The following is a 12553-nucleotide window of genomic DNA, read 5'->3' as shown; positions in this document are numbered from 1 at the left end:
CCCCCCCATCCCCAAACTATCGGCTCCCCCCACCCCACCCCCAAACTATCGGCTCCCCCCACCCCACCCCCAAACTATCGGCTCCCCCCCCCCACCCCCAAACTATCGGCTCCACCCCCCCCACCCCCAAACTATCGGCTCCCCCCCCATCCCCAAACTATCGGCTCCCCCCCCCATCCTCAAACTATCGGCTCCCCCCCCCATCCTCAAACTATCGGCTCCCCCCCCCATCCCCAAACTATCGGCTCCCCCCACCCCACCCCCAAACTATCGGCTCCCCCCCCCCCATCCCCAAACTATCGGCTCCCCCCCCCCATCCCCAAACTATTGGCTCCCCCCACCCCACCCCCAAACTATCGGCTCCCCCCACCCCACCCCCAAACTATCGGCTCCCCCCCCCCACCCCCAAACTATCGGCTCCACCCCCCCCACCCCCAAACTATCGGCTCCCCCCCCCCATCCCCAAACTATCGGCTCCCCCCCCATCCCCAAACTATCGGCTCCCCCCCCCCCACCCCCAAACTATCGGCCCCACCCCCAAACTATCGGCTCCACCCCCAAACTATCGGCTCCACCCCCCCCACCCCCAAACTATCAGCTCCACCCCCCCCCCACCCCCAAACTATCAGCTCCCCCCCCACCACCCCCAAACTATCCGACACCTCCCCCCACCCCGCCCCCCCCCCTCAAACATCCACGCTCGACTCCCTGACCATCAAGTCCCCTGCCCCCGACCGCAATCTCTCCCTGGCTCCCCACCAACTCCTCCGCCGTGTCCCCCTGCCGCAGGATTGCCCGCCCGACAGGCCGGCCGGCTGCTTGTCAATCAGGCGAGAACCCTGGCGAAAAGAAGTTCAAAGACGTCCTGGACGTTGGAGAAACCCGTGTGTCTGGGTTCTCCGGTCTATAACTCCTCCACCCCCTCGCTCCGAGGATGCGGCCCAGTAAACATCGGGGCCTTTACTTCGGTTCAACTAAGAAAGTTTTTTTTCCCCCACTTACGGTCATTATGAGAACATTGGAGAAACTGTCATTAACAATAAGATTACTGACAAAACACAATATATTTCAAAAAAACATTCTTCCTTGATAAAGTATATAAAAATATAATAATCCCACATTTATTTTTGTAACATACCTGGACAAGGCCGGTCAAGTAAGCACCGATATCCTGTCGAACCTTGGGCCATCGCAGACTGCTGGACGGCAGCAACAACCTTCGAAAGTACAAAGGAAGCCATTTGAGATGTAACATGATGGTGCACCAATACAAGGGTCATCACACACTTGGTTACTCACCAACTGAAGCAGTAACCATTACACAGGATATACGGCACAGAAACAGGCCATTCGGCCCATCCGGTCCATGCACCGTTTATGCTGCACTCGAGCCTCCTCCCGTCTTTCCTCATCTAAATCTATCAGTATAACCCTCTATTCCCTTCTCCCCTTAAATGCATCGATACTATTCGCTTCAACCACTCCCTGTGGTAGCAAGTTCCACATTCTCACCACTCTCTGGGTAAAGAAGTTTCTTCTGAATTCCCTATTGGATTTCTTGGTGACTATCTTATATCGATGGCCTCGAGTTATGCTCTTCCCCACAAGTGGAAACACTCTCTCTGTATCTGCTCTATCAAAACCCTTTCATAATTTTAAAGACCACTATCAAACAATGGTACACCAAACTTATTTCTCCTTATTTACGGAGGGTAATCCTTGCATTGGAGGCAGTTCAGGGAAGGTTCACTAGGTTGATTCCTGAGATGAAGGGGTTGTCTTATGAAGAAAGGTTGAGCAGGTTAAGCCTGTACTCATTGGAGTTTAGAAGAATGAGAGGTGATCTTATTGAGACGAATAAGATTCTGAAGGGGCTTGACAGGGTAGATGCAGCAAGGATGTTTCCCCTCGTGGGGGAATCTAGAACTAGGGGCCATAGTTTCAGAATAAGGGGTCACTCATTTAAGACAGAGATGAGGAGGAATTTCTTCTCTCAGGGGGTTGTGAATCTATGGAATTATCTGCCCCAGAGAGCTGTGGAGGCTGGGTCATTGAATATATTTAAGGCAGAGAGAGAGAGAGAGAGACAGATTTTTGAATGATAAGGGAGGGAAGGGTTATGGGGAGCGGGCAGGGAAGTGGAGTTGAGGCCAAGATCAGATCAGCCATGATCTTATTGAATGGCAGAGTAGGCTCGAGGGGCCAAATGGCCGACTCCTGCTCCTATTTCTTATGTTCTTAAGTAAAGACAATGGCTAAAGTTCACAGCACATCCCTTCGGCGCCCCCTACCTTCCCCAACCGAGCACACGCACACTGTACGAGACAGATCTCGCTATCTTTCGGTATACCATTCCTTTGCCTCTCAGTATATTTCGACTTTCACGCACAAATGACAGGCCGCTGCCCAAACAGCAGGAACTCTGAGCGTGCTTTAATATTGCCCAGTTGTTTGCTCTGTCCAGGCACAGCAACATCCTTGTGTCACACTCTCTCACTGATTGATGCATGTGGACGGAGATTGTGTTGGGAATGCCCAGACCCACTTGTAGAACCCTTGGAAACCCGGGGAGGTGGCCCATGTATTTTCTCTCCTGAAACCCACTCCCTTAAATCAGACAGCACACCTTTGTACTGACTCCCCAAGTGTGGGACTATTTATAGTATGGAATGCCATCAATGGCGGGAGACCTACGGACCTTACTGTAACTGCACACTTGCTATAGGAAAGCATCTCAAGAATGTTCATTCTTACAACAGTCAAGTGAGCTCCACTCGCCCCTACTTGGATTAAGAATGTTGTGTGTTTTTTTTTCTAAATTAATTGATTCACAGGATGTGGATGGCAAGGCCGGCATTTATTGCCCATCCCTAATCGCCCTCGAGAAGGTGGTGGTGAGCTGTCTTCTTGAATATATCGGAGTGTCTCGCTCGGCCATTTCAGAGGGCAGTTAAGAGTCAACCACATTGCTGTGGGTCTGGAGTCACATATAGGCCAGACCGGTTAAGGGCGGCAGATTTCCTTCTCTGAAGGACATTTGTGAACCAGATGGGGTTTTTATAGCAATCATGGTCACCATTACTGATACTAGCTTTTTATTCCAGATTTATTGAAACCAATTTAAATTCCCCAGCTGCCATGGTGGGTTTTGAACTCATGTCCCCGGATCATTAGACCGGGCCTCTGGATTACTGGTCCAGTCACATAACCACTGTGCTACTGTTCCCTGATGATGGGACTCCTATGGCGCTGTTAGGATGCCCCAGTGACGATGAAGGAATGGCCGATATATCTCCAAGTCAGGATGGTGTGTGACTGGGAGGGGAACGTGGAGGTGGTGGTGTTCCCATGCGCCTGCTGCCCTTGTCCTTCTAGGTGGTAGAGGTGGCAGGTTTGGAAGGTGCTGCCGAAGAAGCCTTGGCGAGTTGCTGCAGTCAAGTTGGGCAAGCAGCAGTACATGGGGGGGCTTCCAGCATGTATCCAAGACCTGTACCGGTGTCTAGCTGCTTGCGGCCCACGCTTAACTGTAAAGGATCAACCCAAGCTCCTGCCGCAGAGCTCTCTTGCCATCAGATTGCGATTCATTAGAGGATAAGAATTAGGAGCAGGAGTGGGCCACACAGCCCCTTGAGCTTGCTCCACCATTCAATAAGATCATAGCTAATCATCGACCTCAACTCCACTTTCCCGCCCGATCTCCATATCCCTCGATTCCCCTAGAGTCCCAAAATCTATCGATCTCAGCCTTGAATATACTCAGAGACTCAGCATCCATAGCCCTCTGGGGCAGAGAATTTCAAAGATTCACAACCCTCTGAGTGAAGAAATTCCTCCTCATCTCAGTCCTAAATGGTCGACCCCCTATACTGAGACTGTTCTAGACTCTCCAGCCAGGGGGAAACATCCTCCCTGCATCTACCCTGCCAATCCCCCTCAGAATCTTCTGTGTTTCAATGAGATCACCTCTCATTCTTCTAAACTCCAGAGAGTATAGGCCCGATCTATACAATCTCTCATCATAGGACAACCCTCTCATCCCAGGAATTAATCTAATGAACCTCTGTTGCACTGCATCCAAGGCAAGTGTATCCTTCCTTCGATAAGGAGACCAAAACTGTACACAGTACTCCAGGTGTGGTCTCACCAAGGCCCTGTACAATTGTAGCAAGAGTTCCTTACTCTTGCACTGCAACCCCCTTGCAATAAAGGATTCCTGCAATGTACATCCAGGACAGTTACAGCCCACTGCAGAACCAGTAAAGGCCATGGGTCGATGTCACACGTGGCGCTGCGTGTGGGGATGTCGCGCTCGGGCACGTCACGCCGTGCGGAGCTTGCATGCTACTCTCCTCGGTGCCATTCACTTCCTACACGTGACGCAGTCATGCAGCCAATCGCAGCCTACCCGTGTACGGTGACCACCAATCAACACGCTGTTGGCTTATTTCGCGTTCGATCAGAGAAAGAGTGAAACTGGCAGAGCAGCAAGTTGCAGGATTTTGAGAGGCGCCGGTGTGTTTTAGGTTTGTATAAAAAGGTATGCAGAACTCAACGGTGAGACACAGCCATGATCTTATTGAATGGCTCGAAGGGCCGAATGGCCGACTCCTGCTCCTAATTCTCATAAAGGAGGTGGAGAGGAGTGGGAGGTCCACGATATAATTCAATTTGGAACGCTGGAGGGAAAGAAAACCACAAGGAGATCCTCCGACCTACTCGCCCTCTGGTGGCCGAAGACAAGAAGTCAAGCACTGAAATTCAACCAGGAATTCAGGAGCGGCTCCTTTAAATAACAAAAGAGGTCTCCCTTCATGGAGATTTGCAGGAGAAAACGTTTGAAATTATTTGGGCAGAAGAGCCAAAGGCGACACGAGGAAAAACCTTTTTTTACGCGTGAGTGGTTAGGATCCTGGACTGCGCGGCCTGTGAGGGTGGTGGAGGCAGACTCAATCACGGTTTTCAAAAGGGAGTTGGATAAGTACCGGAAGGAGAGAAATTTGCAGGGTTACGGGGAAAGGGCGGGGGAGTGGGACTAGCTGAAGTGCTCTTGCAGAGAGCTGGCACGGGCTCAACGGGCCGAATGGCCTCCTTCTGTGCTGTAACCGTTCTGTGAATCTATTTTTCAAAACAGTTACACACAAAGAGAAAGTATACAGTACAACATAAGAAATAGGAGCAGGAGTAGGCCATATGGCCCCTCGAGTCTGCTCCGCCATTCAGTACAATCAAGGCTGATCCGATCATGGACTCAGGTCCACTTCCCTGCCCACTCCCCATAACCCCTTATCGGTTAAGAAACTGTCAATCTCTGTCTTAAATTTATTCAATGACCCAGCTTCCACAGCTCTTTGAGGCAGCGAATTCCACAGATTTACAACCCTCTAATTCTTCCTCATCTCAGTTTTAAATGGGCGGCCCCTTATTCTAAGATCATGCCCCCTAGTTCTAGTCTCCCCAAACAGTGGAAACATCCTCTCTGCATCCACCTTGTCGAGCCCCCTCATAATCTTATACGTTTCGGTAAGATCACCTCTCATTCTTCTGAATTCCAATGAGTACAGGCCCAACCTACTTAACCTTTCCTCATAAGTCAACCCCCTCATCTCCGGAATCAACCGAGTGAACCTTCTCTGAACTGCCTCCAAAGCAAGTATATCCTTCCTTAAATATGGTCAGTCTTCTTAAATATGTAGGCCAGTCAGAAAGACCAAGAACACCCATATTGGTTATGACTAAAATTAACAGAACACACAACAGCTTCTAAAGATTATACGTAGAATTTAAGCCACTTACTTTTTCCGGTCTCTGCCTGGTTTCAACTGAAGGAGCTTCTGCAGGGCTGAGAAGAGGTCTCGGATGCAGAACGACACCAGGGCATTGAAGACTGTGAAAGAACAAGACACACTAAGTCATTCCCTTGGAGAATGCATTACCGATGACCTTACTGGGAGTCACAATTCTTTAATCGAAGGTCTGCATGCTTTTACTTTTGCAGGTACAGCGAGTGGATTTGACCCGATCTACAGCGTAGATCTCTGGCAAAACACTTTATAAAAAGAAAAACTGTTTTGCCAGATCCCACAATAGACCGAAGGGATTTCTGCCCCCTCCCCCATTCTACATTTTCCTATGGGCTTGTATTCTTAATGATCTTTCTTCTTCCAATGTAGTCTATTGGTGCATCACTGGTCATCACTGGAGGAGCGGTGAGAGATCGTGGCGGAAGTGCGGCCAATGAGGGTATGGGTCCAGAAGAGGCGAGGGCCCAGGGGCAGCATGGGTCAGCCCACACTGCGATATGTGCGCGCACTAGCTGCAGCAGAGCAGGTCTCCTGTCGTCTTGGTTAACCCTTGCCCCTGGACCAAGACCTAGCTCTGTCAAGCCCCGTGTGGTGGCTGGTGTGCAACGGTCACCCCACGTTAAAAAAAATCCACGCACAGATATCTTCCACCCCCTCAACTGGAGTTCAGGACTGGAACATCGGGTCCTTCACTTGAAACAATCTGTGAACTCTCGTGGAAGCAAGTCATCCTCGTTCGAGGGACCGCCTGTGGTGATGAGGTCTGGTCATCAAGCAGATTGACTGTAATGAAGAGCGGACGGTTCTTCTACGACTGACAGCTAATCCGTACCATCAGTTCTACGTTTGGCTTGCAAGTTGAAAACCTGCCCCTCTTTTTCTCTCTCTCTCTCTCTCTCTCTCTCTCTCTCTCAGTCTCAGCAAAGATTGTGGCCTAGAAAGTCACCATGGGCGGTGGGGCATAAACGAGCAGTGTCAGATGTAGTCAATGGAACGGATTTATCAGGCGTTGTCTACGACGGGCGGCCGACCTGATACACCACCCCCGTCCCATTTTGCACCAACACCCAAGACGGATTTCTATCCCTGTATCTGTAAGCAGTGACCTCGACTATTGCTGCACCTTCCATTACACCAGACGTGCATACCACTAGTCAGGGCCACTGGTTTAACGGTAGCTGAGTAAGTTAAATGGAGCAGATAGGGGGAGGCGGATATTTTGTGTTCGCTTTGCAGCAAAACTGTACAAACAGTGTTGAGACTGCGTTTTCACTTTCTGCATCAGCTGCAGGGATCCGCACACCAGGAACTAATTTCTTAATTTAGGCAGAAAGTACAGTTTTCCAGTTGGAGCAGAAAGCAACATTTTATATACACATAGTACAGAAATAAACATCCCCTGCACACTTTGTTTAAAAAAGATAGCCATCATCCTTGATGCAATCAGGGTCAGCTGTGGCTCAGTGGGCAGCACCCTCGCTTCTGAGTCAGAAGGTTGTGGGTTCAAGTCCCACTCCAGAGACTCGAGCACAAAAATCCAGGCTGACTCTCCCAGTGCAGTGCTGAGGGAGCGCTGCACTGTCGGAGGCACCTCCTTTCGGATGAGGTGTTAAAACCACAGCACTATTTCGAAGAAGAGCAGTGCATTTACCCCCCACCCCCCCACCTCTGGTGCCCTGATCAATATTTATTCCTCAATCAACATCATTAAAAACTGATTATCTGGTCATTATCACATGGCTGTTTGTGGGAGCTTGCTGTGCGCAAATTGGCTGCCGTGTTGCCCACATTACAACAGTGACTACACTCCAAAAGTACTTCATTGGCTGTAAATCACTTTGAGATGTCCGGTGGTGGTAAAAGGCGCTATATAAAGGCAAGCCCTTCGTTTCAATCAATCCCATATACTTGAACAATGGAAGAAATAATAGAAGACTAACGGAAAGTGAAGATCAGGGAGCTTATTTCTGCTTCCCTCCATCACTATTCACTTACAGATTTACGCCCCAACAGCTGGACAGCGACAATTCCACAAACAATTGATGGCATCATAGGGTGTGCTCGATTGCTTTTCAAGTTAAAGATTACATTTTGAAAACGCTCAATAGGAAATAGATTGCCACAATACACGACGAGTCTCACCAGTTGCTCCGGGGAAGCTGGATGGCTCTTTAGTTCATGTGGCCAGACTCCATTCAATAAGCGACATGTATCCAGATACCATTCCTTACACTTGCCTACCCTCAGACAAGGACTCCAGATCCATCGTGCACTATAGTTCCGGGTTTTCCCTCAGGGGAGGGACACAAAAAAATAGGAAGATGTTGTCGTTCCAAACTATCACAGTGTGATGTATGTGAGATGCATTAAGAGTCCAGCCCAGTGTCCCCCCCAGTAATAATAACATAAGAAATAGGAGCAGGAGTCGGCCATTTGGCCCCTTGAGCCTGCTCCACCATTCAATAAGATCATGGCTGATCTGATCATGGACTCAGCTCCACTTCCCCGCCCGCTCCCCATAACCCTTCACTCCCTTCTTGCTCAAATATCAGTCTATCTCCGCCTTAAATATATTCAATGACCCAGCCCCCACAGCTCTCTGGGTAAGCCGCACTGATTTCTGTTTTTTAAAAAACGAAGAACAGAAGAAAAATAGAAGAGAACTTTGGAATAATTCATTAGATGAAAATCGCACCAAGTCCCGTTTTCCAATCACACCCTGTGCTCGCTGACCTACATTGGCCGTGTTAAGCAACACCTCAATTTTAAAATTCTCATCCTTGTTTTCAAATCCCTCCATGGCCTCGCCCCTCCCTATCTCTGTAATCTCCTTCAGCACCTCCCCCCCCACCCACCGAGATATCCGCGCTCCTCTAATTCTGCCCTCTGGACCATCCCTGATTATAATCACTCCACCATCAGTGGCAGTGCCTTCTGTTGCCCCGGCCCCAAGCTCTGGAACTCCCTCCCTGAACCTCTCCACCTCTCTAGCCCCTTTAAGATGCTCCTTTAAACCTGCCTCTTTGACCAAGCTTTTGGTCACTTGCCGTAATTTCTTACGTGGCACGCTGTCACCGTTTTGTCCTACAACACTCCTGCGAAGCGCCTTGAGACGTTTTATTGCATTAAGGGCACTATATAAATGTAAGTTGTTGTGGTTGAACCATGATGCACCATCAAGGCTCACACATGAACAATGACCAATAGGTGCCAGGGAACATACGGCAGGCAAGGACTCATCGTCTTCAGGATATGGGACAAGAGGGAGGGGCTTGGGGGGGGGGGGGGGGAAAAGGAGGGCAGACGTGGGTTAAAGTTGGACAAATTTGCTACTGCAAATGTACATCTGCAATGGCTGCCTTGCGGAAAGCCATCACAAGTGACCCGTTGTCCCGGTAAATCCGCGCCTCTCGGACTCACGTCCTCTGAAAGATTTTATTTTCGCCCTCGGTCTATAGATACACCTGCATGCTACATATCACACCGAGATCAATGGAAAGGGAGTCGGCTTCAATTCAAAGTCAGCAATAATATGGACATGTAAACAAGCCAGTATTGACCTCGGTAAAACATCGGAGTTAGATGTGCAGGATAGGAATCTTTTACGGTTATGTGGAATGTGTATCAATATTACTGGCATAATTAGATATTGACATTCCGACCTCATTCTCATTGATTGGAAAAAAAAGAGCAAAATAAAAACTGCTTACATCTTTACTGTTCGGGGGTCAGGTCAAATTTTACTTTGAACGTTTTATGTAGATTTAATGGGTGTCAGTTTAAATTAATGCACATAGAGTGCAGCGCAAAGAGCTCAACACTAAATCTGTAATCACCTTTATATCAATTAAACAACTTACGATAGTGCAAGTACATTCACTGGGCCCAAATTTGGCCAGAAGTTGCTCTGTTTTTTTGGGGGCAACTTGTTTTTTTCTGGAGTATCTTAAAAATCCCCATTCTGCACATTTAATTTGCGCCAGTGTAAGTGAGTTAGTTAGGATTTTTTTTTAAGTTTAGTTTTTTTTCTCCAAAAGGGGGCGTTACCAGCCACCTATGCCTGTTTTGGCCATTTAAGCCAGTTTTGACAGCTAATAGCTGCTCCAAACTAACTTAGGCCAACGTATTTGGCCACTTGTGGCCGCACAGAAAACCCTTGCCGAGAGTTAAGAAATCAGCGCAGGAAAGTCCATTTAAAGCACGAAGCATTAAACAAAGCACAAAAATAAGCATTCAATAATAAAAAATACAAGGAAGCTGAGAGGACCTGCACCTAGCATCAAGACTTACAAAGCATTAAACAAAGCACAAAAAGTAACAAGCAAGTAATTAACAAATAAAAAATAGAAGGAAACCTGCACCTAAAGCACCAAGACCAAAGTAATAAGCAATCAATCAACTAATAACAAATAAAAAATAGAAGTCCTACCAAAACACGGGAAGGCAGTGGGCCGCCGATGAGGGAGCCCATTGGGCTAGGGATAGGGGTGGCATGCTTTGGGCCCCTCCCACACAGCCTGCAGAGCACACTCTCAGATTCTGGGGGCGAGGAGCTACTGCGCATGGGCGCACACTCTAGCGCGCATGTGCAGAGGTCCCGACACTGAAAACAGTGCCGGGGCCTGGCTCCGCCCCCGAATCCAGCGGCCACGTTACGCCACCATTGAGGAGAGGCTGGGGAGCGGCCAAACTTGGCCCGAAGATTTTTGGAACACTTCAAGGCGGACAAAAGCGGCGCATCTCTGGTGAGTGCACCAGAAATCTGCACTGGCCAAATTCTACCCCACTGTGTGAGGATAGGCAGGATGGGCCATCCAGCTGGAGAAAAATCCCATTTCGATACTTCTGAAAAGAGAAGGCTGAGGGAAGACTTAATCGATGTCTTTAAAATTATGAAAAGTTTTGATAGAGTGGATACAGAGAGAGTGTTTCCACTTGTGGGGAAGAGCATAACTAGAGGTCATCGATATAAGATAGTCACCCAGAAATCCAATCGGGCATTCAGAAGAAACTTCTTTACCCAGTGAGTGGTGAGAATGTGGAACTCGCTGCCACAGGGAGTGGTTGAGGCGAATAGTATTGATGAATTTAAGGGAAGGCTAGACAAGCATGTGAGGGAGAAGGGAATAGAGGGTAAGGCTGATTTAAATGTGGAAAGACGGGAGGAGGCTCGAGTGGAGCATAAACGCCGGCATGGACTGGTTGGGCCGAATGGCCTGTTTGTGCTGTATATCCTGTGTAATCTGACTGTCCCTCAGTCTCCTCCCTCGCTCCCCACAACTAGTTACTGCTATTACAACATAAGAACAACAAAGATGGCAGATGGAGTATAATGTTGGAAAGTGTGAGGTCATGCACTTTGGCAGAAAAAAATCAAAGAGCAAGTTATTATTTAAATGGAGAAAGATTGCAAAGTGCCGCAGTACAGCGGGACCTGGGGGTACTTGTGCATGAAACACAAAAGGTTAGTATGCAGGTACAGCAAGTGATCAGGAAGGCCAATGGTATCTTGGCCTTTATTGCAAAGGGGATGGAGCATAAAAGCAGGGAAATCTTGCTACAGTTATACAGGGTTTTGATAAGGCCACACCTGGAATACTGTGTGCAAGTTTTGGTTTCCATATTTACGAAAGGATATATTTGCTTTGGAGGCAGTTCAGAGAAGGTTCACAAGGTTAATTCTGGGGATGAGGGGGTTGACTTATGAAGAAAGGTTGAGTAGGTTGGACCTCTACTCACTGGAATTCAGATGAATGAGAGGTGATCTTAGCGAAACATATAAAATTATGAGGGGGCTTGACTAGGTGGATGCAGGGAGAATGTTTCCACTGATAAGGAAGACTAGAACTAGGGAGCATAATCTTAGAATAGGGGGCCGTCCATTTAAAACTGAGATGAAGAGGAATTTCTTCTCTCAGAGGGTTGTTAATCTGTGGAATTCACTGCCTCAGAGAGCTGTGGAAGCTGGGACATTGAATAAATTTAAGACAGTGATAGACAGTTTCTTAAACGATAAGGGGATAAGGGGTTATGGGAAGTGGGCAGGAAAGTGGATCTGAGTTCATGATCAGATCAGCCATGATCTTATTGAATGGCGGAGCAGGCTCAAGGGGACGTATGGCCTACTCCTGCTCCTATTTCTTATGTTCTTATGAAACAGACATTCCGGCAAACAATTTGGGAATGGTTTCTTAGATTTTAATTCCATATTTATGTACATCTCCTTCCAAATACTCACACTTCTGCAACCCCTCCCCCACTCCCAGAGGAAAAACTGCAAAGGGAAACCAGTAAAACGCATCAGCAGTTTGGTCCATTGTGATTGGCTCGCAAGTCATGGAGACTTTGAGAGCAGGTCAGCTTCGTGAACATCATCATCATCATAGGCAGTCCCTTGGAATCGAAGCAGACTTGCTTCCACTCCTGAAGTGAGCTCTTTGGTGACTGAACAGTCCAATACGAGAGCCACAGACCCTGTCACAGGTGGGAACGACAGTCGTTGAGGGAAGGGGTGGGTGGGACTGATTTGCCGCACGCTCTTTCCGCTGTATGCGCTTGTTTTCTGCACGCTCTCGCCGATGAGACCCGAGGTGCTCAGCGCCCTCCCGGATGCACTTCCTCCACTTAGGGCGGTCTTTGGCCAGGGACTCCCAGGTGTCAGTGGGGATGTCACACTGTTCAAGGGAGGCTTTGAGGGTGTCCTTGTAACGTTTCCGCTGCCCATCTTTGGCTTGTTTGCCGTGAGGGAGCTC

The 12553-nt window shown here is 48.6% G+C and overlaps 1 protein-coding gene across 1 annotated transcript in view; it reads right to left on the bottom strand.

Annotated features, from left to right (window-relative positions):
• The window catches only part of noc2l (NOC2-like nucleolar associated transcriptional repressor), a 233678-nt gene that overhangs the window by 179034 nt on the left and 42091 nt on the right, over nucleotides 1–12553 (bottom strand). The window contains exons 6-7 of the mRNA XM_070860484.1: nucleotides 5794–5884; nucleotides 1139–1217 (exon numbers count right to left, since the gene is read on the bottom strand). Coding sequence (XP_070716585.1) covers nucleotides 1139–1217; nucleotides 5794–5884 — 170 coding nt within the window. The remainder of the gene's footprint in view (nucleotides 1–1138; nucleotides 1218–5793; nucleotides 5885–12553) is intronic.

The sequence above is a fragment of the Pristiophorus japonicus genome, chromosome 18, assembly GCF_044704955.1.
Source record: "Pristiophorus japonicus isolate sPriJap1 chromosome 18, sPriJap1.hap1, whole genome shotgun sequence".
Taxonomy (NCBI): Eukaryota; Metazoa; Chordata; class Chondrichthyes; family Pristiophoridae; genus Pristiophorus; species Pristiophorus japonicus.
Note: the sequence above shows the minus strand (reverse complement) of the source record. Positions and strands in the feature narration are given on the sequence as shown.